The sequence below is a fragment of the Polistes fuscatus genome, unplaced genomic scaffold, assembly GCF_010416935.1.
Source record: "Polistes fuscatus isolate 324 unplaced genomic scaffold, CU_Pfus_HIC Scaffold9, whole genome shotgun sequence".
Lineage (NCBI taxonomy): Eukaryota > Metazoa > Arthropoda > Insecta > Hymenoptera > Vespidae > Polistes > Polistes fuscatus.
The window spans coordinates 5,465,707-5,490,833 of record NW_025113173.1 but is presented as its reverse complement, the minus strand read 5'-3'; the positions used below and the strand labels follow the sequence as shown (position 1 = coordinate 5,490,833).

General features: G+C 36.8%; 1 protein-coding gene across 1 annotated transcript in view; it reads left to right on the top strand.

Moving 5' to 3' along the window:
* LOC122525271 overlaps positions 1 to 24,110 on the top strand; it is a 45,450-nt gene extending 21,340 nt beyond the window's left edge. The window contains exons 2-4 of the mRNA XM_043647951.1: positions 8,194 to 8,312; positions 15,110 to 15,203; positions 19,351 to 24,110. Coding sequence (XP_043503886.1) covers positions 8,194 to 8,312; positions 15,110 to 15,203; positions 19,351 to 19,518 — 381 coding nt within the window. The 3' untranslated portion in view covers positions 19,519 to 24,110. The remainder of the gene's footprint in view (positions 1 to 8,193; positions 8,313 to 15,109; positions 15,204 to 19,350) is intronic.
* The last annotated feature ends 1,017 nt before the right edge of the window (positions 24,111 to 25,127 follow it).

Below are 25,127 nucleotides of genomic sequence, written 5' to 3'. Positions count from 1 at the left end.
CTATCGATATATAAAACTACTTTCTATTCTCGTTTTTAAAAGCTTCCCGTTTGGAAGCTGACTCGAAACTCGTGTTTTATTCCAACAAAACTCCTCCTCCTCCTCCTCCTCCTTCTCCTCCTCCTCCTCCTCTTCTTTTTCTTCTTCTTATTGCTTTAAAAGTGGTATAGTCGGCAAAGTAAAACAAGCAGGAGTTCGAGACGTAAGAATAGAATAGAATACAAATTCGTTTTCGATGATTCTCAAAGGCAAAGAAGAGAAACCCACTTTTCAAGTATTTTTCCTTTAGTTTGTTACGTTTTAACATGGAACAATACCTTTGTTCTCTGTTATATATTATATATACTCAATTTTTATTACGAATAGACGAATTGTTCTCATAATAATCGTTCGTAACGTTTCACGTATATAATATTTTTTCTTCCACATTGTTCTTTTCATATTTTTGTTGTATAAAATATAATATTATTTTTGGAATAAATATTATTCACCGTAAAAGTAATAGTTCGTGCGTGCAACGGTCCAGAGTTAAATCATCATCATCATCATCATCATCATCATCATCATCGTGCACCCCCTTTACGCGTACACGTATATGGGATAACTCGAAGGGAAATTCTCATGGTGGTAAAAGAAACGAGCACGAGTCGGGACGACGTTCGGGAAAATTTCGCTCGTAAAAAGAGAGAAAGAGTCGCGTGTAAGAATAATGTCACGAAAAATCCAGGGAAACGAGTAGGATGACGTGATGGGGTGCGAGTAAGAGAGGGGAAAAAAGTAAAAGAAAAAGATGAAGAAAAAGGTGTGTTGCCAAGAGGAGAATAAATGTCGTGCTGACGTCTGGTCGCGCGTGGTGTTGTCATAAAAAGGCTGCAGTAGTCACCGTAAATGCAGCAACCGGATTGGACAGACGTCCTTGCAAGGAACTAACGCGAAATCTTCAATTTTATTTTCTTTTTAGACTTACGTTGGGACGATTTTTGTGTCGCGAAAAATATGACGCTGCTTCGATATTGGTTTAAGAATAATATTCGAAATATTAACGGTACTTTCTATTACAGATCATATTCATATATTTCGTATTTCATTATATTCGATCGATAAATTGCGCGTCGAGATTTGAAATGTAAAGTTTTAAATACAATACAAATACGATTCGTCGAATTTCACATCAGTTCTCTCGATGAACATATATACATATATATATATATAAAAGTAATTTCAAATTATTTTCATTTATTTTATAATTTCAATATGTGCGTTATCGATTGATTTTTATCCAATTTGTTTGTTCGCATATAAATATATACACATATCAACGATGAAATATATTTTCAATTTTCAATTGAAAGGGAGATAAAAAAGAAAATGAAAAATAATTCAACGGAAAATTACAGGTTTATTTTAGTTTGTGAAATAATTGAAAGTGAAGGAAGAATCGTCTAAGCATTTGAAATGTTCTTTTTATTGTTCGAGATAATCGTCTTTATCCTACGTAGAATAATCACTTTAGGTCAAAGACACGTGAAACAATGGATCGAAGAAAGGTAGTGAGCAAGAGGAAGGGTTGAAGGTTGGGAGGTTGGGAGGTTGGTAGAGGGTTGGAGTTCAGAATAAACGTGTTCGCGCGGATAGCTTGAATTCATCTACCTTGGCAAGTATTATGGAAAATCGGATCAAGATTATCGTAATGGACTTTTCGAGAGGCGACCATCGTTTAATCAGGTTATTCATCGGAATCTATATTCTCTCTCTCTCTCTCTCAAGTTCCCCCTCAAGTTCCCCTCTCTTTCTATTTCTCTCGGATTGTCTAGTTTCTCTCTCGTCTAAAATTTGGTACGATCGGATAAGCGGATGGGGAATAGTATATGTATACCGAACGATGTCGAAGAACGTTAACGAGATACGGATCTTCGGCTTATTTAGCTTCGATGGTACGATGATTCTCTCTCTCTCTCTCTCTTTACGCTCCCTTTCAAAATCAAGCATGGTTTCCATCACTATTGTAGATTAAAGTTTCTCCCACCTACCCTTACAATATTTTCCTTAAGATTCTCAATCCGATTCGTCTTCCTTTGTTTTCTTTTTTTGAAAACACAAGTGAACCATCGTTAAGTAAAAAACGTTCTAGCTACTGGCAGAAAAGAAAATCAAGGAAACGCGAGTAGTTTTCAGGGAGGTTTACTATTCTAAATTTGATATGAAATATGAAATCAAAAAAAAGTTTATTTAAATATGATTGATTATTTTAGAATTGGTCGTGGAATTTCAATAGGATATTATTTGTATGGGATGCAGTAGATGTAGTAGAGAGAGAGAGAGAGAGAGTGTTGGAGAGAATGATACGAGATGGGTGGTCGTGCAAACGACATTTGGTGTCGAGAAAAGGAAGAAGAGGAGGAAGCAAGCGTAGGCGAATGACAGTAGCGACGTTGATGCCGAATAGGAGCACCAACGACGAGGTAAAATCGTCAACGAGAGAGAGATGACGAGCTGGCCTCGCGTGAGATCCACTTATTCAATCAGTTGCATTCAGCTTGATATAAACGCGACCCCCGTCATAGTCGTTGTCGTCGTCGTCGTCGTCGTCGTCGTCGTCGTCGTAGTAATCGTCGTCGCATAATCGAACACACAGAGCAAAGCGTCGTCTAGTCTTGATTTTCCTCCAACCAGCGACCAATCAGCAGCCAACACACCCATCCGCGTGTTCGCTATAACTGCACTTTACAAAATAATACTCGATTGAAATAAAAAAAAATAATACGAATATACCTATATATATTTTAATCAAGGTAGCACGGGGGTTTAATTGCGACTCCAGTTGATTCGATAAAATTCTATCGAATGTTTTCCCTCAAATTGTTCTGATTTCTTTCTTTTTTTATTCTTTGGTTCATTTTGTTTTATTACTTTTCTCTTTATTATTACGCGAGGAAAAGTCGAGGAAAAAAAATTGGATCGAGTCTTCATCATCGTTCGGTATTTTTCACCCGGTTACATTATTTTATTAACGAAGAATATATTATATTCGTCGAAGCGCGTATTTTTTCTTTTTTGTATTTTTCTTTTCTTTTTTTTTTATTCGTCGTCGTGAATGGCAGCGAATTTGCATCGACGTCACACGGATTTCTGCGTTTTAATTTGTTTTGTCGAGGAACATATCGCACAGGAGAAAGAATATTTTTAAATGTTCAAACATTTCTCCTCCTCCCCCCCCCCCTCCCCTTTTTGTTTATTAATTAAGAATATATAATCATTGATGTCAAAACGTAGCTTGGTTTTGTTTTTCATTATTTTTCTTTTCTGTAGCGACGCCACTCTACCTGTCTCGTTCTTTCAAAACCTACCCTCATAATTTTCCCTGTATAAAGATTCCTACGTATACGCAGACATGCGCATGCATATACATATGTGGAGAAAACGGAAGGTAGAACGAAGGGAAAGAGCATTGCGATGCGCGTGAAAAGAGAAACGAAAATAGAGAGAAAAGGAGAAGGGGGAAACAAGTTTGCCAGGAGGCAACACGTTTGTATTCGCTTCTCGAATCGTATCCTACAATTTTTTTTTGTTTTTTATTCTTTTGTTTTTATTTATATTTTTTTTAATTTTTTCTTTTTTTTTGTTATTTTTGTTCGTTTATACTTATTCTTTTTATTCATTTTTTATTTCCTACGCGTATACTGCCAAAACTATGAGAATTACAAAAGAGCGAGAGAGAGAGAGAGAGATTCTCGTAGGTAGACGAGGGTAGGCAAGTTAACTATACCAAAATTCAAATGGCTTGAATTTTTGTACAAGCCCTCTTTTAAACGTTGAACTCTCTTTACTGCAGTATTTAATTCATTCTTTTACCAGCCCTGATTTTGTTAAAAATACCTCCCGTTTTATTTTATTTTTTTCCTTTCGTTTCGCATTCGTATTCGTATTCGTATTCGTATTCGCACACGGCGGCCAAGTGAATTTAATGAATTTTATATACGCATTTTTATTATTTTTCTTTCTTTTTTCTTTTTTCCTTTTTTTTTTTTTTTTTATTTCTATTCGATGAGAAAATGAAACGACTCGATAAGATTGAATTTCGTTCCTATCGACCTTTACTCTTTATAAGTTTCACCTACTTTGTTCCAAAGTAATATAAAATAACCATTGTGTGTGTGTGTGTGTGCGTGCGCAAATATAATTGTAAGGAAAAAACTGATAGAACTTTAATTCATAATGAAATTACATTCTTTCTAAGCGTAGTCATAATAAAACGCTTGTAATTACTTACGGAAGGAGTTCTTTGTTGCCAAAGAAGAAAAGAGTCGTAGAAATCTACGAAATTGAAAGTCGCGTTATTATTCAAAGTACAATTTTTTATATACATTTATTTAATTTCTCATCTTATCTTTTCTTTTCATTTTTTTCGCAATAAAGAAGAGTTAAAAAAGTTGAGTTCTTTTTCATATAAAATTTGCTTACTAAAACCTCATGCAGTTTTATATTGAATGTTGCAATAAGAAATAAAAAATGAGAAAAAGGAAAAAAAAAAAAGAAAAAAAAAAAAGAAAGTAGATCTATTTGTTCTCGTTTCGAATTGGAGGCAGACGAGTTATGTCTGCTTTGATATTTTTTTTATTGAAACGAAGGGATAGTAGTAGAATAGGTAAATGTTATGGGTATTCCAAGAGGGAGGGAGGGTGAACAGAGGCAAGCCACGAATGTATTAGATGAAACGAAGCAAGGATGCTGTTGGTGCTGCTGGTGCTCGGACTCGGTGTGGTATGGACCAAGTCAGCATCGGTTTACAAACCCAGCAATATTCGTAATTGCGCGGGCTCTTTCTCTTTCCCTTTGAGATATCCAAGCCAAGGGTATTTTCGTAATTATTTTCAGTTAGCACGCAAACGCACATTTATATACCATCTATACTACGTCTACTATACGAGTCTCGTTTTGAAAAGAGCTCAACGGGGAGGAGGTAACATGGATGTGTATAGTAGTAGACTTTGTTCAAACCACGAGGGTGCAAAACCTTCGGAGTCTTTTCTCAACTTTCTACGTTCGAGTCATTCAATGTATATGCACATGCGTGTATTGCGAATACATTGAAAGACACATGTGCGATCGCATTAACGAGGAGAGTTTAGACCTCCGCGTTTAAACGAATAAGAGAGTTCTTTTCTTGTCCTTTTTTTGTCTTTCTTTTCAAAAATTCTACCAACCGATTTTTATAAGCCATTACGGTTCAACGAATGTAGAAGGAAAGAATTCATTGTTATTTAATTTCAAAAAAAAGAAAGAAAAGAATGCGCGTAGTCTCTACGATAAAATTCTGCAACCGTTACGCGTGTTTATCAGAGGTTGAAATGTGTTGTACACGTGTGCAATCAACGGATGTACCAGTCACGTTTAAGATGCAACTGAATATACGTTAGTCTCGTTAAGTGCAATTGCATTCCCGAGCGCAATCGTACGCGCAAATTATTCCTTCGTATGCGATAACGCACTTAGCAATTAAGTATATGTATCGGACTAATGTTTTTTCAATGCGATGAAATCGTTCGATTGGTATTCGAAAGACTCTATTTTTTACTTTTTACATTTTTACGCGCTGCATTTACGTTCCTCTCCTAGGCGTAGGCTTGAAAAAATAAACGTTTCCGGGAAACGGGCTGGATAATCGACGCGTCCGCATCGGCGTCCGTGTGAAATCGAATCGATAGGTGATGGTGCTGTTGGTAATGGTGCTGCTGCTGGTGGTGGTGGTGGTAGTGCTAATGGCGAATGGTGCCGGTGGATTGAAACGTACAAAATACAGTCGTAATCACGCGAATTTGGATGGTAGTTGGTGAGCAAATAATTGGCAGGTAGAGCAGCGAGCTAGTTCATTGGGATTGTTTCCGGCTCTGTGAATACTTCAGTGACCGGGGGCCACACGCTGGATTTCTAACCGCGTCGGCTTTCACGTTTTCGAATTTGAATGGTCGAATACCGAGAAAAGCTGTCTGTCTCGTCGGGATCTGCCTGTAGGATGAAAAGAGGTTCGATAGCGTACGATAGTGTTCGTAATCCGTATTCGTCGACGTTGTTATTTTTCTTCTCCCTCGTCCTCTCTCTCTCTCTCTCTTTCACTTTAGAAACGTTGGCAGGGTCTCTCGTTGCGCGAGCGTCCGATCGAAAGCGCAATTTCTAACTCGTTCGTAATATTATTTCGAATATTGTAAGAAAAGAAAAGTGTCTCCCTCGATCTATCGATAATAATTTAAGATAAATTAATAAAAGGACTCGCTAACGAGATCGAGTTTGATAGTTCGCAAAACGTGCTTGCAAATGAACTTGAAAACTGCACCCGAAAGAGAATTCCTACTTACTTGGTTCGGGGAAACAACTCGTCGTCGTCGTCGTCGTCGTGCCCAATATCCCAAAGTCTCTTACGAATTTGTTAAATCTTGCAGAAGTTGGAAAACGGTATAGAGGATAAAGGTCTTGTGCCAGGATCTCGATATTTCTGTTTACGTGGGTCGAATGCAATTCCATGGGAGTCGATAAAATCGCGACGTGCATTGGTACGTGTTTCGGGCTCCTTCACCCAATCGTTCACCTACTGCAGAGAGTAAATCGTCTTCGAAGCCTTTTCCTCCAACCGTTCGTTCGTTCGTTCGTTCGTTCGTTCGTTCCAAAACGACGAATTAAGAAGTTTTGGCAACGAGACATCCTGCGGTAATTCGGGATTCGATCAAGCAGCTGCCAACCCTCTCCACGTTTCAGCCAGCCCCCCCTTTCTCAGCTGAATCTTGCCTGGCTGATGAAAATTCTCGACTTGGCATAACTTCGACCGGTATTCGCCCTAGTAGGCTCGAGATTACCGGAAAGTCGAAACGTTAAGAAACTCACCGACGCGAGAAAATATTCGATGCAGAACGCGAGTCCCCTTCCCCCCGTTTTCCTTATTCCCTTTTTTCTATGAAAGCATAACCGAGCGAAACGACTTCGCTATAAAGCTCAAAGCTTTTTCTACGAGTCCAACTAATTTATCTTACTTTATTTTCATTCATGGAATTCTATGGAACGTCGTACCGTCGAGGAATATTGGAAAATCATTCAAATCTTCGATTCAATCTACGTACTATGTTATTATTCAAATATTAGTTATGACGATAATGTTATCGGACGTGATGGTGGTGGTGGTGGCGGTGGCGGTGATCGTATAAAGCTTTTTCTTGGAACTAATATCGTATTGACAGAAATACGATTCGATTGTCTTAATAAATAATACTATGAAACGTGCTTAAACGTTCAATATCTACATTTTACTGACAGGTCGATATCGATTGAATTGGAAACCATCGCTGATGATATTCTTTATAGATCCAATTGATCTAAATATTATACTACGAATCAAATAGGTTACATATATTAACTCGCGTTAACGTTACGCGACACATTTAGCGAGAAAAACTATTAATAACTTATATTATCCGAGAAACTCGACGTACTATTTTAAAACAATTCGATACAGAGTTGAATCGAGCGATTTTACTATTCGATGATAAAGTAGAGAGAAAGAAATCTATTTTCTTTTGGGTTTAGTGCTATTGTTCGTTTGTTGAGTACGTGCAAAGATAACTTGATACCTTCATCGAAAGATCACGCGAAAGTCAAAAGTCACGCGTCGGAGAAATTGAAAAGGCTTTCTTTTCGTTCGTCCTTGGCGGACGATGCAGTACAAAAGGCGAGCACCGTGCAAGCGAACATTGTGCAAGCAGATTCCATGAAGCACGATGCCTGGAACGTGCTGCTGTAACTCTCCGACAATCCGTATGCACCTACATAGTACATCCACTATCCTAGCTCGTTTACGTTTCTAGAGTAAAGAATGAGAGAGAGAGAGAGAAAGCGACAGAAAGAGAGGCCCTAGGGTATTTCAATATTCCACTCGCATGTTATTCTCCCTCCTTCCGTCCTCCTACTCTGTTTCTTTTGCACGCGATAGTAGAATTTTCAAAAAGAAGGACCAGGAGTACTCGTCGAGCCAAAAAAAGATCAAAAAATCGAGGAAAAAGAGAGCGAGAGAAATTTTTTGACGAAACATAAAGTGTTATATATGCCGGAAGAAAAGAATATACCCCTAAAAGAACCCTAAAAATCATTCGAGACGATTCAGCGCATTTTACAACTCCTACATAAGGAATATCGTAATTTTGGTTGCAGGTCCTATTGTTTCCAGAAGAAGGTTGGGCCAGGAGTGCGAGCAGTTCCTATTGGACATTGACACCGTTCTGGTGGAGTCGAAGTCGGTGCAAAGTCGTCGAAGTTGCTGGAACCAGAAGGTATAAATCATTTATAATCGAAGTAGACTTTTATTCGCAAAGAAAAAATCTACCCTAGGCTACCCTATTATTTCGGAAACTATCCTAAAATCATTCGTGTTCGCAACCCTGAGTGCGAGGAGTTCAAAGTCGGATTAATCGAAGCGAATATTCGTGGATAATGCCTTTGATCTCGGGCAATGTTCCATTCTCGATGCTTTTCGAAACGTACGTAATATCAATGCGACGATAATGCGGACTACCAATGCTAATGGGGTCAGACGAGAAACAACGTGAGACAAAGATAGAGAGAGGGAGACAGAGGGAGAGAGAGGAAACGAGATAGACAACACGTATGTATACCGTTATGACGTTTCGACGCTGATCGTATTCCTCTTGCAAGCGGAAATTCGAGCTTGTGCAGCTTACGTGGTTGGAATATCTATCAAGGCCATTTCGTGCGTTAAGGTTAAACCGAAAATGACGAGAAAAAAACGACGCCACTGGCCAGTAGTTCCCTTTTTCCTTCTTATTCTCTATTCCCCGTTCTTTTCTTTTTTTTATCTACCTTCCCTATCTTCTTCTTCTTCTTCTTCTTCTTCAACTAACGTACCTTCCTTACCGATCCCATTAACCCTTAGAGAACTCGAGAGAACGAGCTGAATTTTCGATGGCCTTCGACCTTTATCCGTTCATTCTATTCCTTTTATTCTTTCTTGACTCAGAATGAAGCCATTTTTCCCCTTTAACTACCATTGTCCTGAATATTTAAAGAATTCCAAAGTAGGTAGGTACTTTGAAGGAGATTCTTTCTCCAGACTATAAAAAACTTTTATATTACCTCGCATTAGTTATCGTGTATAACTATTGTTACATTAATCACAGAACGAGTCTCGGTATATCGTAACACGATTGGTCGAATAAAATGTTACACTCGTGGCCTGCACATTCGCATATTTCTGAATAATTTCACGAATAACGGGTCATTCTATTCCAAATGTGTTCGATCCATTGGAAAAAATGAAATTTAATCAATCCCACCAAGTTCTTTACTGAATTTTTGTATTTACTATGAAGCGCAGCTTAGTCGTTTATCAAACATCGGCAAGGTACATCGTAAAGACCATCTCTTCTTTACTTTCAGTCGTTTTCTTTGATCTTTTACGTTAGTTTTTCCAACTAATTAGAACTTCATAAAAGATTCAGCAAGCTCATTTTCAAGTAAAGATGTATCGTTTTCATCTCCTATAGACTTAAGTGAGATAATTAATTTAATTATAATATCGATATTTAAAACATACCTACGTTAAACGTTTGCATTTGAAAAATTTACAGTAATTATAATGGCTCTTTCTAAAAACTCGGCATAGGAAAACCATTGGAAAAAGAAATTATAAATTCAATTGCAGGTTTATATCTTTAAAGATAATTAATTTATTCGATAATTCTCCTCTCGTCTCTCTTTTTCTAGTGTTAGATAACGCGGAAGGAAAAAAATAGTTCAATAGGTTGAATAAGATTAGGTTTTAGGAAAAGGTGATTGGAGGGGGAAAACGTATCACCTTAGGAAAGTAGGACTCGCCTAAGTTTCCTCTACGAGCGTAGATTTCCAGAGCCGTTAAGAGCTCGGGTTGCCAGCCGAATTGATAAGGAGCTCGCGATTTATTGCAATCCATCCCTTCGTTCGATCCGAGCCGCGAAAGTAGTCGGGGCATTAGTTGCTCCTTTGCTTCGATTGCTTCTTTTCCGCCATCCTGGTAGTGGATAAGCTTTGAAGAAAATCGAACGAACAAAGGAGAGAAAATCTACTGTCTTCGAAACGGAACGTCCTTCGATGACCTACTTTTATATCTCATACCAGAAACGTCATTTCCTGATGGACATTTTCTTCGGGCCCAGGATGCTTAGACTAATTGAAAATTTTATTGGCAAAAGTAACTTGTCGGATATGAAAAATCTTTCGTCAATTTTTATTTTTAATTAGATACTTTAATTATGTTGAAACTAATACGAATTATATTTTGTTTGGTATCCTATGTTTCGAGCGTGCCTAAGAAAATGTTCTTTTTTTTTCTTTTCTCTTTTAAATATGTATATACGAACGTATGAAAATATACGCTCGATCACGTACGGAGTAAAGAGAAATAGAAAGAGAAAGAGAGTGCTCGCTTGGTTATCTATAAAAAGGTTATCTATACTTCGTCGTAAGATCTCGTTCCGTGCATATTTTCTTAGAGTTTACTTAGCACTAGATGAAGTTTGTTCGAGAGTGTAGGAGTCTTCTCCTAACATTTCTAATATGTATCTCTATTCCTAAATGAAGTTCCGTGACTCACATCTCGAACGATGATTCAACGAGTGACCGACCTTAGCAAATAAACGTTCCTTGCTCTCTTGAAAATCAACTTATTACTCCTATATATATATATGCATCTCTTTCTCTTTCTCTCTTAAATTATATCTATATATTAACGTCATCTATCATAGCTAGTAAAACGCACGAAGAGTAATATACGAAGATGCTCTATGTGTATTTAGATTTGCTGTTTCAACTTAGATTTATTTGCAAAACGATGCGCCATCAAAGGTATTGCTATCGGGTGATACCCTTCTACCATTGAATAGTCTATATATTTCTCTTTCTCTCTCTCTCCCTCTCTCTCTCTCTTTCCACGTTCGTTCATATCGGGTTAGGAAAATCCGCTTACATTGGGATTTCTCTAGCAGCGTATGTTACTCTACATAGAAATACGTGATTAACGTGGGCTAAAGAAAATGTTTACTTCTACGAATGATATTTTTCAAGAAAACAGCATGAATCGGGAAACAAAATAGAGCATTCGTTATAAAAAATGCTGGATGTTTCGATGTTTATGGATCAAAAGAAAAAGATACGAAGAAAGGGGAGGGCATTTGAAAACGAATCAATCCTGTATACAGTTATCCGATTTCTTGGCTATAACGCATAGAGATGACTTTTCCGACACCCTGTTTATGCATCTACGTATTGCATATATATTTAATATTATGCAGGAGAGAGTATCTCTCTGGGTATTCCAATGAAATATATAGTAGATTCTCTTTAACAATACAACGGGAACTGGGAATGAGACAGAGCGAGTTCGATTATTATCACGTTCCCATTATTTCATTAATTAGAATCGTTCTTGTGCACATGGCATATAGGAGACTCGTTCACACAAAGAGACAAAGCATGGCACAAACGCGATTTCGAATAAAATTTTAATTAGCGTCGATGCGAACGAACGCGCTATTACTACCGTCACTATTCTTCTCTACCAACCACCACCCACCCACCCCCGTTGTTATATTTATGATTTCTCTGATTAGAAGCGACGCTGGGATGTGAAAATAGGTGAAAAAGGGGAGAGGCTGAATAGGGGGAAGCTGATAAAATCGACGCTTATCGATAAATTGTTCACGGTAACGCGTCGTTGATTCAACGCAGGATTAAAATTGACCACCTCTCGCTTTGTTTTTTTCTTTTTTTTTTTTGTGCAATCTTCGATATCGTTCCTCTCCTATTATCTTCTATCTAGCAGCAAAGTGTGAGAGATGGAGAGAGAGAGAGAAAAAAAAAGATAGAAGCGCATTGATCCATCAAGAGGCTTCGATCTGTCGCGTTGCAAACCGTTATCGATGCCCAACATTAATTCTGACACATAGCTTGGCTTTAGATCGCATTCCTGACACACTAAATTAGGTTATTTTAAATAACGCCGCATCGGTGCTTCCAATCAACGGTTACGGGATACAAACCGTACACCCGTGTATCTATCCTCGTATTCCATTAGTTTTGTCCGTTATTTGAATTACCAATACTCATCTTTCTCTACTCGATTATTATCATTCATACATTGATAGATTTTTATTTCGCAGTTTGCTTTATAATATTCCAATGATTAAAAGGAAATTCGAACTGCAAACAAAACGACAAGCCGCGTGTATTGAAAATATATTCTTTGGTCAATATTGAAATAATTATTCGCAAACTTTGTACTCGTATATAATTGAAATGTCATCAAATCCAGATGGAAGAAAAGAAAAACAGGATCTATGATTTGAAAAGAAAACTGTCGAAGGGGTTGTCTGGTTGAAAGAAGTCACGCGATTTGACAAATAACAAGTTGAGTATTGAAAATATTCTTCGGACAATGTTGAAATAATTATTCGCAAACTTTGTACTCGTACATAATTGATGTATCATCAAATCCAGATGGAAGAAAAGAAAAAGAGAGATGTATGATTTAAAAAGAAAACTGTCGAAGGGGGTGTCTGGTTGAAAGAAGTCACGTGATTTCTGGGTCAACGACTCGTATCGACATTTGTCTCGTTCTTTGCCGAACACGCGTACTACGTGGGTGGTGGTAGTAGTCTTGTTACATCGAACTCGGGTAACATGGAAAAGAAGGAAAAGGGAAAAGGGAGAAACGAAGGAAGGTCGTTGGAGCGATTCTAAGAGGACGCGCCGAAACCAACCGAGGGTGCTTTTCTGCGACTCGAAGAACGGCGGAGGTGGTGGAGGTGGTGGTGGCGGTAGCGGTGGCGATAAGGGTAGGGGGTGGCGGGTTTGACGGGGTGCTTGATACGCCCCTGGAAAGGGTGACTCGAGGGGCTTATTCCGGCGGCCGCTTGAACCGGCGACGATCATTAAAAGTTTAAACGCTCTCCATTGAAGTGCGCCGGATCCGACACTCGCTTTAAAATCCACTATGGCGGCGGCAGCTTTGACTTCTCTATTTTTCTTTCCTTTTTACTATTTCTGTCTGTATGATCGTGTTCTCACAAAGGAAAATCCTAGAGGTCTCTTTTTAGTTTTATGTCTCTTTATTTTTGTAACCCTTAAATTCAACCACGTGTTGGTCGAATTTCTTTTCAATTCTTTTGCATATCTTCTACAACAGTTTTCTTCGAATTTTCGTAGTCGTGGATCGAGAAATATTCGAGCGATATTCCGCGATGACAAATAAATTGTAAAATGTAACGGGATAGTATCATTAAATGAAAATGTTCTTTGTAGAGAGTAAGAGTGTAAGAGAGAGAGAAGAAGAGAGGCTTATGTTTTAGAGTGTTTCACGCGTAATTCGCGTACGGTCACGCGAGGACACCGGCCGTTTATTCGCTTTTCTTTTCTCTCTCTTTCTATCTCCTCCTCCTCCCCCTTCCACCCCCCGTTTTCTCTCTTTTTTCATTTCTTCCTTGGCACTTAATTTTATGCGAGCTAAAGTGGCGCTCCGGAGCACGGAATGGTTAGAGTAATGGGATTATCTTGCATACGCTTTTGCGAGAGTTCCTTTCATTAAAATTTCAAAACGAATTGCCCGCTCTACGTTACGCCTTGTAAAATTAATACTTGCGTCAACGTGTGGGAAGAAGAAGAGGAAAAAGAAAAAAAGGAGGAGAAAGAGGAGGAGGAGGAGGAGGAGGAAGAAGAGTCTTCTTCTTCTTCTCCAAGAAGATTTCTTCTAACTCTTCATTTTATAACGATGAACTTACGGTTTGTTCCGTTTAACGAGTACCTCTAATATTTTATCCAACCGTAAGAATTATAATAATACGTATTTTTGTATTTTTTGCGAAGAAAAATATAATCTCTCTCTCTCTCTCTCTTTTTCTCTTTGTAAATGATTAATATCGTAATTCGCAGCTGTCGCCAAATGCACGCATATTCGTTGGTAGACAACATTCGAAATGACGCTAGGTACATGTATGTGTATATATATTTAGTAGGTTGGGAGGAAAAGTCCGTAGAGAATCTGGACTCGTAATAAAATATTGTAACAAGAGAACCAAGCTGCAAGCTAGCTAGGTCCGGTGAATTACGGAAATGAATGTAGTGCCAGCTGGAAAGGAGAGAGAAAGCGTCGTTTATGAAACAAATCTCAATTAGCCGACCGCACACGTGGCACGAGCTAATCGTACGGCCGATTTACGCTGCGGTAAAACTCTTTGTGGAAAGTGTCGAAGTACTATTACCAACTATCCTCATCCCTCCCTCCCTCCCTCCCTCCCGTATTTTCATCCCTCTCTAAACGTGAAAAGCTTTAGCGTCGTCTGTCGTCGACAGCTGGAAAATTTTACTCAACGAAAACGTGCTGCTGCTGCTGCTGCTGCGTATTGTATGCTTATATATCTCTCTCTCTCTCTCTCTCTCGCATCTTTTTATATTTTCTCTACTCTTTCTACGTAGACTATAAATCTCACGCTTTTGTACATATATTCTCGCAAGAGGAACGTTCCCGAACAAATCCCTCGAAATTTTGTCCTACCATGCTTTTTCTCAATCGAATATAAATTTAAATCGTACGCACGGTTTACAAATTATTATCACATTAAATATACATTTATTTCCTCGATACGTAAGGAAAAGAAGTTTAAAGTAACGTTACAAATGTTACAAAAATATTTGATAACACAGTTTTTCGACTCTTTATAAATCTTTTCCTTTACGAGACGTGAATGCTACCGTTGTCAACCGGGATAAAAACTCCCCCGGCAAAAAGAGAAAAGAAATTGAAATTGAAACGAAAAAAAAGAAAGAAAAAAAAGAAAAAAAGAATTCGGCCCTCGTTGCTCCGTTACGAGGACACTTTTTTTCTCGCTATCGAAAAGCGACCACTCGAATTTTCAATCACGAGTACGATATAAATCGAATGGAACGATGTCGATCGAAAAACAGTTTTTGGTTAACGTTAACGCTCTATTCTTCTTTTCTATTTGTGTGTATGTGTGTGTATGTCTCTCTTTCTCTTTCTTTCTCTTTCTATAACTATCTCTTTCTCTCTCTCTTGTTTTAGGTATAGTACTCAGGCAAAAATGGTGGATACGGGAACGGGGACCCTTTATATCATCGGCTCGTTCAAAAGAATGACGACGGATCCCGATTTTAAGGTAAATCAATTGAAATGCAATAAAATGCAAACTAATGATTTTATAATTATCTTGAAATTTGAATGACCATGCGATAAGCTTCATAATAATAGTTCCAAATATGAAGGACGGAATCTGTTATTACGATGAATTTTTCATTGAATTCGTGAGCGAGAATGCGCTGAAAACTTTTTTTGGGGATTTTTCTAACTTTTTTTTCTTCTTTTTTCCAACAAAAAGGAAGAAAAAACTAGATGGCTTAAAAAAGTTAGTAGAAAGGAGAAAGATTTTGAGAACATTATCGGGACGTTACAGACTCGTTGGATTATCTCCAGATTTGTCGAGTGACCTTTGTCCTCTCGTAATTTCTTTGTCGAGCCCATAACTCATTCAACGTTCCATGAATTATTTTTTCGCGAGAGCTACCCCGAACGTAACAAAAGGAGATGGTTCGTGAAAATTTCAATGTTAGCCAAGTACCCTCCCTCCCTCATTCCTTTTTCTCTCATTCATTCTCTCTCTCTCTCTCTCCCTTTTCCTATCTGGGTCCTTAGTCTTTTACTCTATTCAATTTTCCCGAGTTTCCATGAACTTTCCAATACGTTGAAATTTGTTTCTCTCGAGCAACTGGTTCTAAAGAATCAACAATTAATCTATTTTCCCCAATGAGAGAGAAAGAAAGAAAGGGAAATCGATTAACCGAGTTTCATGAATAACGACGACCAATGAAATTATAATTTCGCGAGACGATAATTGTGTCGTTAACGGAAATGAAAGTACTCGACGAGCAAATGGAACAGCTTTGTTTTATAAGAGTCATCGAACGAAGAAAGTTGGCGTTACGCGGTAATACGGTTTACGATTTTATCAATTGGAAATTTCCTTTCCTTCGTATAATACATATATTATCGTCAAAATAAAAAGGAAGGAAAGCAAGAGAGTACATTAGACTAGAGAGTAAGAAAGTTTCGTTTAGTTGGTCGTTAATATAACACCACGGCGGTATCAAAGGAAATGTTTCAAATAGCACGAGAAATGTTTTACTCGGTGCAAACGAAAAATGTGAAATATCGCGTGAAAAAACTTCCCGAAGGATCCTTTGTAGCTCGTTCAAAAGCAGAAAGAGAGAGAGAGAGAGAGAAGGAATGCATAAACGTTTCGATAAAATCTCCGATGAGAAATATTTTCACATGAATTATTCTTACACTATTCCTTCCCTCGACAACGAATGACAATCGTTGAAAAATGATTTCGCATTTTATCTTTATTTTATATTCATCGTGTTTCTCTTCTTTATATTATTATTTCATAAAAATTAATTTCAAAAGATTCTCGATTTTTGAGACGAACGTTTGACGAATAAAATTGTACGATAGGAAATTAAAGTGCAAATCAAATCGCAAATCAAATTGCAATTAAAATAGCAACGCTCGGAAGGTGGTCCGTGCCATTCAAAAAGGAGTTTCTTTTTAGTACCTAAAGGAATTTCATTGGAGGGAAATTAGAAACTTCGAATTTGCCTCTCTCTCTCTCTCTATATATATATATTGCAACATTCACTTTGAATATCACGCTACGGTTATTTCGTAAAATTGCACGAATTCTAATACTTCGTGTAATCAAAGCCACGTTCGCGCTTGTAGAAGCAACGTTGAAAACGTTTCTAACGCTTCCAGCAAAAGCAGCTGCGTTAAATCGAGGATTTCCTGGTTAAAGTATCCTCTCCTACACGTAATAAAAAGGAAATACATAGAGTTTGCTCATAGTAGTATGGAGGAGTACTTCTCTTTTGTGTTCTCCAACAAAATCCTCTTTTATCGCTATCTCTCTCTCTCTCTCTCCCTCTTTCATTTTGTTGCCACCCATAAAGGTGTGAATTTCTACGAGATATTCTTTGAGATAATTTTTTTTTCTCTCTCCAAGAAAGAAAGAAATAAAGGAGAGGGAAGAAAGAAACGAAACAAAATCGATAAACGAGGAAGTCATGGTTATTTGAAAAATATATGTAGATATACACACACACATATCTATTGAAAAGTCTCGTCTCGAGGAATCCTCAACGGAAGCCCTAGTCATTCCTAGGACGTGCATGCATTCGTCCTGAAATAGTTCTTATACAGCTATAGCATTTGGATACATATTTGAAGATCTCACGCGTACCTGTTCCTAAAGAAACCTTTGCATCCTAGAAAAGACGAGTTTTGTGGTATCGTCAAATTTTCTCCCGTTTATCTATCCATCCTTTCTAACGATAGAACGCAGCTCTTCTTATACATTCGTTATTATGCCTTAAACCGACTTTTTCTTTCTTATTTCGTTACACCGTGTTTCTCGCGTCGAGTTTCAAAAGTAAAAGAAAAAAGAGATAGATAGTTCGAAAAAGTTTCATTAGAAAATAAATGATAGTAGAATCGATCATTTGAAATATTAATATTTTCATAAAGCATGCTCTAGTCGAAGAATATTTCATTATTATATCGATTAACAAGGATTCTAAATGTTTCCATGAATTAATATTTCTCAATTACTTAATCAATTAAACAAAATAAAGAAACAATTGCTTTTATTTAATATTAATATTACATTTACGTGTACTTTTTGATTTTCTACTGAAAACTTTTAGATTGATGTGTCAAACTATTCACGCACAAGCTAGACACAATAATAGAAACGTCTAATTCTATTTTATTATCTAATATCTTCGCAAACGAGCAAAGTGTGATCTCGTGGGAAGGTCTACAGACAGATAGAGAGAGTAGGAGAATAATTCTAAGTGTTTCTCAGGTTCGTTGTCGTCATCCTAGTCGTAGTAAGTGATAGTAGTAGTAGTGTGGTAGTTTCACGAACAAGTAGTAGTAATAGGAGGTACTATGTTACGCATACGCGTTTCTTCTCGTTAGTAGTCTAGTTTGAAAACGAAGTTCGCGCCTCTCTAATGGCTCGCAAGAGAGCAAGTCGATTATACGAGCTGACAATTTTCACGGCACTTTCATCTTGTTAAAGTTGTGTTGTATCGTTCCTACGAGCGATAATGTTTAATAAATTGCTTTGCCTGAAATTCGATTCAATTATAACAAAGTTTCAAAAGGAGAAAATTGATCGAAAAATAAAAGAAATGATCGACTCATTTTAGAATTTTTAATCGACGATCTCTCATATTTTCTTGATCGAATTAACGAGAGAAGCGTTTGTTTCCTGAAAATTCATCGTAGTTCATCGAGGGTCCGAATTTTTGGATTATGTTTGAACTCGACAGGAGAGGAAAGGTAAAACAAAAAAGGGGAAGGAAAAGGAAAGGAAAAAAACTAGAAATAAAGTAGGCGAGAAAGAGAAAACGCGTACACAGTGGTTCTAGCTTGTCAGTTATGCATTGTTCGGAGTTTTCGGCCGAAAGAGGTCGGCCCGAGGCCAAAGTAGCACGATTATACCAAAGTGCTATGTTATATAGAAATTTATATATACATATATATATGTGCATATACACGTATATACAAAAGTACTTTGAAGGCACGTTATTAAAAGCTTTCTTCCGTATGCTACGTAACACGCGTCCTTTCGCGTTGATGCGATTGTTTAAAAAAAAAAAGAAAAAAAAAACAGGAAAAGGAAAAAGCAGAAAAAGTTATATAACAAAGTAGGTCAAATTTCGTGAAAACCACAAAGAGAGAGAGAGAGAGAGAAAAAACACGGGGCAAGTCCATCCCAGTGTCGGTCATTAAATATTTCCGCGCCGTGTTTAACCCAGTTCTTCGTATTCGAGGTCAACGCGAAAACACGGATGAAAGATTTAACGAACATAATTATAAAGATGGATCGCTCGCGACGTTGTCCTTCTTCAATATTTTTTTCCTATCCTTTCCTTTTCTTTTTATGCCATGCTTGTTATATTTCCAACGAGACTCGAGACGTAGCGTGGAACGTTAAACGCAATCAACATTTTGATCGAATTAATAAATTTGGAAAGAAAAATGTTAAAGGGAAAGAGAATTGTTTTTGATTTTTATACTTCGATTATTTTCCAAGATCCATGATTTTCGTATGATCGAGAGTAACACCCTTAGGCTATAAATCTAGCGGAGAATCGTTCAAAGGTGACAGAACTATCTTTCTCAGCTTGTCCCGTGGAAGGTTACAATCTGACATCAGCACGATTTATCTCTGTTCGCAGTTGTACCTAACGTCGAACGTGTCATCGAGCGACTTTAACATGGGGTACAGCATGACGGGTACGTTGGAACGGGGCTGCAAGAAGACCAACTCCTTCCAGATGACCCATTTTGCAGTGATTCGTCGGCGGGACTACGAAAAGGCCTACGAGGATCCAAATCCCACCTAGTGTCCGTCCACTCCCACACTATCGGAGTGTGGGGATTGCGAACACTACACGTAGGAGTTGCTAATCAACCATCATTAATGCTTACGGAATGAACCCTATAACGTTTAACATAATAATATTCCAACGAACGAGCTTTTCGATTCAATGCAATTATAAATGATCATTTAATTATTATGAAAATGAGTTTCAATCAAAACTCCATTACTACATCAACGGTATTTAATTATTCAAATGGAATTCATTTTTCGAACGTTATAAGGTTCAGCTTGCATAATTATTACATGTGAGTGCGTATAGATATATGTATCGGGTGTCCTTGGGAGACAAGAGTCCAGGAAGCGACGAATACTCGAAATTTCATCGAAAACGTTTCCCAAAGATTTTAGACTTCTCCTTCTCGGACTCGAATCATTTCTCTTCCTTAGTAATCTTTTCAAAGTACGAGTCGACTACAATCTCGTTGATATTCATCTTTAAAGAAAAAGGAAAAAGATTACAAAGCCAATGACACTCTAGGAGCAAGAGAGAGCCAAACGTCCAACCGGTAGTCTTTAATTTTTAGTAAATTAAATGAATTAGCTTCTAACGGCGACTAACGATACCTAAGCGAAGTATACAAAGCGACAGTGATCGAGCAAACTTATACCAAAGTATTAGCAAGTAAGAATTGTAATCTTGCGAGCCGATAATCGCATCTAAGGTTACCTAAAAAAAAAAAAAAAGAAAAAAGAAATTCTCATTTTAAAATCGGGATACATTGCTAGTCGTTCTAAGTCAAGCTCGATAAAAAAGAAAAATCGTTTCTTGCGATCGATCGATGATCCAACAACGAATAATACGAAATATTGCTACGATTGGTAATAAGTGATATATACGAATAACAAATTGCAATATATATAAATATATATAGTATATATAATAAATAGGCTTTGATGCCAAAAATTTGTGCCAATGAATCGAGCTACTATTACTACTACTACTACTACTACTACTACTACTACTAACGAGACCGGCCGGCACTGTATCCCCCATTGATATCATCGTCACGATGCAAACGAGCCAAAAAAAAATATATATATATAATACGAAATAACAAATAAAGCTTACGACGATATTATGATGAAAGCTTTCCGAGCTTGGGTGGAAAAAAAAAAGTAACGTTGATAAAAAAAAAATGGTAGCAAGAGAGCTATAGGTATATATAGATATATATATCAAAAAAAGAATAAAAATGATGAAAAAAAGGAAAAAATAAAGCATGCTTCGCGTAGTAAAATGAACGAGACGACGAGTAAAGCAGATGCCGCGATCGGTCATTATTATTATTATGGGGTGGGGGGAGGATGCGTCGTGTCGGGGTCGTGGGTGAATCTGCGCAACGTTTTTACACAACCAATTATTTTTGCTAAGGACTAGGAAAAAAGTTGCGTTTGCGTTGCGTTATTTTTTCGTGCATAAAGATCGATCGGCATACGAGAAGAAATCATTTCTAATCCGAACACAACGATCGATCGATCGATCATTTCGCGTCATCGAGAAATCCTATTACTCTAATAAGCAGTTACAGAACGAACCCGTTCGAATCGATTTCACTCGCCTTCGACAGTCGTCCTCGATCCAAACAAAAATCTGCTTCGATCGAGAAACTAAACATTTATGCCGATTAGAGAGAAAAGATATAGGAAGACGCGGAATTAAATGTATTTTATTTTAGGGTGAATCCAAAATTATCTTTAATTGATATCACCAAAGTAAATTTTACACAAAAAATAATCCATTGTGCAGTTCATAATACAATAAACGCACGAACTTTTGATTCACCCTAATATAATTTCGAATTCTTACGGACGGATATCATCGTGCGTTGGTAAAAGGAATCAGCTGATCTCGTTTTGAGTATTATTAATTACGTAAATGTGATATATACGGTTCATTTGATTCGATTTTTGGATCGGCCAATATTAAATATTCTCAATGTTATTTAGTTTTCTCGAAATAATTTGAATTTTTGTTAAGACGTTGTACCCATTTGGTGGGTACGGTAAATTAAACGAAATTAATATATACACAATATGTACAGTATTTTAATATTGTAAAATTAATCGAATGAACCAGGACAAGAGTGTATAACACACACACGATATACGTCGTCTCTTTGGAAAATTTTCCTTCGTCCGGGCGCGTCTTCTAATCTTCTAGCAACGTAGACGGTCACGTTCCTGAAGTTGTACCGGAACGAGTAAACGCAAAAGAGTACCTAATTAAGCGGAGTAGATTTTTGCGAATCTCTCTGCCATTGCTTATATATATATACACATATATATATATACATACGTACACACATGCACCAATACATACGTGTATATATATATTTCTCTTCTCTCATTTCGGTTTATTCGGCCGCAATCTTTTTAGATTTTTTTTTTTGTATTTAGCATTAGAAAAAAAAGAGGAAAGAAAAGAAAGGAAGAAAGAAAGGAAGATAAATAGAAAAGAAATGAAAGTTCGATTCTGTTCTCTTCTGCTTGGATTAACAAGGAAGGAGATAGAAGAAGGGTCGGTAGAGAATAGGGGGTGGATAGGTGGTAGGTAAGGGGGCTTGAGGGGAGACAAGGTAATCGAATCCAATCGGATTCGGTGTGGCCATTTAGTCGAGTGGAGTTACGTGTTACAGGGTTTAACGGATTTTTTGTAACTCGAGAACGGCCAGAAAGATTCCTCTCGCGAGTACGTTAAAATCAACAATATAGCTAATCTCACGATTCTCTTCTAAACCACGAAACTCTATCAACATAACACGCACATATATAGATGTATAGAAAAGAAAAGAAACTAGAGAGAAAGAGAGAGAGAGAGAGAGAGAGAGAAATATAGTGTCCGTCTCGTGTTTTACAGAAAAATCGGGTACATGTATATATATACAGGGTGTATCAACAATCCTTAAAAATTCAATTGACTTGAAAAATCATCTAAGAAATTTTGATTCACCCTGTGTGTATAAATATATATCTATATATATATATATATACTTTTACTAAGAAACCTCATCGATGTCTGTATAAATTAGTTTAGGAATAGGTAGATATTTAGAGTTATGTAACTGAAGTTTAATGCTTTCTCTAACCCGATTCTAGTCCTTAGTAGATTTAGCGTAAAGTTCGCTTAGTTAGACGCGAACATCTCTATTCCTTTTGTTTTCATAGCATTTGCCGTCCGACTCGCGTAGATTCGACAATTTTCGTGGATTTCGTGCGAATGAAAAAATTCTTTGATCGATACGGTTGGAATTTTAAAAAAATGATCGAGGATGCTATAAAAATAGCGATCTTACGAAATTGCAGATGACAAAACATACAAAATTAAAAACCTATAAATAATAGATTTCGTCGAGAATTACCGGCGTATTTTTTTATCTTCAAAGTATTCAATCACGCGTCGAAAAAGAGTTTCACAAATTTACGAACCACGGGGCATCTTTAAAGATTGCTACGAAAGAACCGATTTCTTCCAAAGTAATATATCTCATCGCGAAGTTATCTTCTTATTTTTCTTCTTCTTTCGATCGTTTAGTCTTCGTCGAAATCTAACGAAAAATGATCGTACTTCTTATATTAGTTAGAAATAGTCGGACGCGTAATAAAGGTAGTAAGAAAAGCAACGTTTATATTCTCAATTGTCTATTTCGAATGGATAGAAAAATCTTGTTCTCACTTTTCTCGAGTAAAAAAAAAAAAAAAACGTAATTAGCCTCCTAGGGTGGTTTATAAGTGAACGTACGTCCGATATCACGGTCCCTCCTGACTACTTAGCCGTAGTTTAGACCCACCGATGCACGCTTTCCTAAGTGAACAAAAAGATAAAGAAAGTCACCTTATCTTCGTCGGCTGCACAAACGGGTCTCTAGTCTGTTTTTTCGTAGACCCGCTTCTTCTAAATTGTCTCTCGGAATTCTATTCAAATAAAATGAAGAAAATAAAGGAAATATATTTGACGAATATGATCAATCAAATTATTACATAGATCCGTCCATGGTGTCAGAGAAGTATAAATTAAAATCAAAAGAAATATAATAGATACAAAAAGTGAAAATAAACGACAACTCCTATCGTACTATTATATTATACCACACCATATGTATAAATAATTATATATGTATATGAAAGTAATATTTCGATATAATCATAAGCGTTCGATCGTTAATAGAGAAACGAAACGGACGCCTTCGACGGCGTACACTGTAATCACGGGAATTAATTTGGAATCGACGCTTGAATCAGGTTAAGAGGATCAAAATTCAATTCTACGATTTCCGAGGGAAAAGAGGAAGCGGGACGAGTTCTATCCTCGAACGTGTAGAGAGAGATTATATATAGTTATATACATGAATATACTATACACAAGTATATATATATACATATTATATATACTCTCATATATACATATATATATATATATATATATATTACACATACACATGCACACATGCGCATGCACAACAAACATAGAAAGAGTTACATACACATACACGATATACGTAGACGTGTGCGTAGTGGACGTAGTGAAATTCGATGTCGTCGTCTCGTCGAACCAAAGGTAAAAAGAAAAGAGATAGAAAGGAAGAGAGAGAGAGAGATAAAAGACAAATTCGTCGACGAGTTCGTTCCTCTTGGAAAGGAACGTCAATTAAAAAAATAAAAGGAAAAAGGAGAAAAAAGAAATAGGAATTTTTTGTCCTCGTCCTGATGATCGTCGATCGAGTGTTTGCTCCTGCCAACATCGTCGTTCGTCAAATTTTTATTTTTTCTAGGCAGCAAGGATCCTCGATCTTCAATCTCGTGGCTTAACCTATCATCTCGTTCCCTCTCTCTCTCTCTCTCTCTTTCTCTCTATTTTTTCTTTTTAAATTTGACGTCAATCGAGACACGACGAGTTGACGTTTGTTAGATCATTAGGATAGTCGAGTTTAATCGAAATTTTTTTATATATAATATATATATTTGTGTGTTACACGTTTTACATTTATTATATACATGTATATATATATGATTTATTCGTGAGTTATAAAATCTTGTAGATTTTGTTTTCGTTCTTTTTACATTTGATATTAAAATGAATTATTGTTGATTAGAGTATTTAAAAAGTAAACGATATAAAAAGAATTTCTAGTCGTTCGTTTTCTCTCTCGTTTAGATAATAATTTTATAGCTCGACTATCTATCATCCAAGTTTCTCTATGTAATCGATGTCTAGTTTCTAGTATCTAGCGTTCTAGGTAATAGCAAAGAACTGGAGAAACTTATTCTTATGATTGCCGCTATCGAATTATAATTATACTGGTCTTAAAAAATACGAAGCTAAACACATTCGTATTCAAAGCTATGGCTGTGATCCTTATTAATTGTAAAACGGTTCATATTATATTCGATATTATATAAATCTATATATTATACGTATAAATTATGGCGACATAAAATGATAATATTTAGTGACAAATGACGAGGGGGAGAGAAAAAAGAAAGGAAAGAAAAAAGAACAAAAAAAAAAACAAGAAAACGAAAAAGAAAAAAATAAACAAAAAAGAAAATAATTACGAGTAAGACGATATTTTG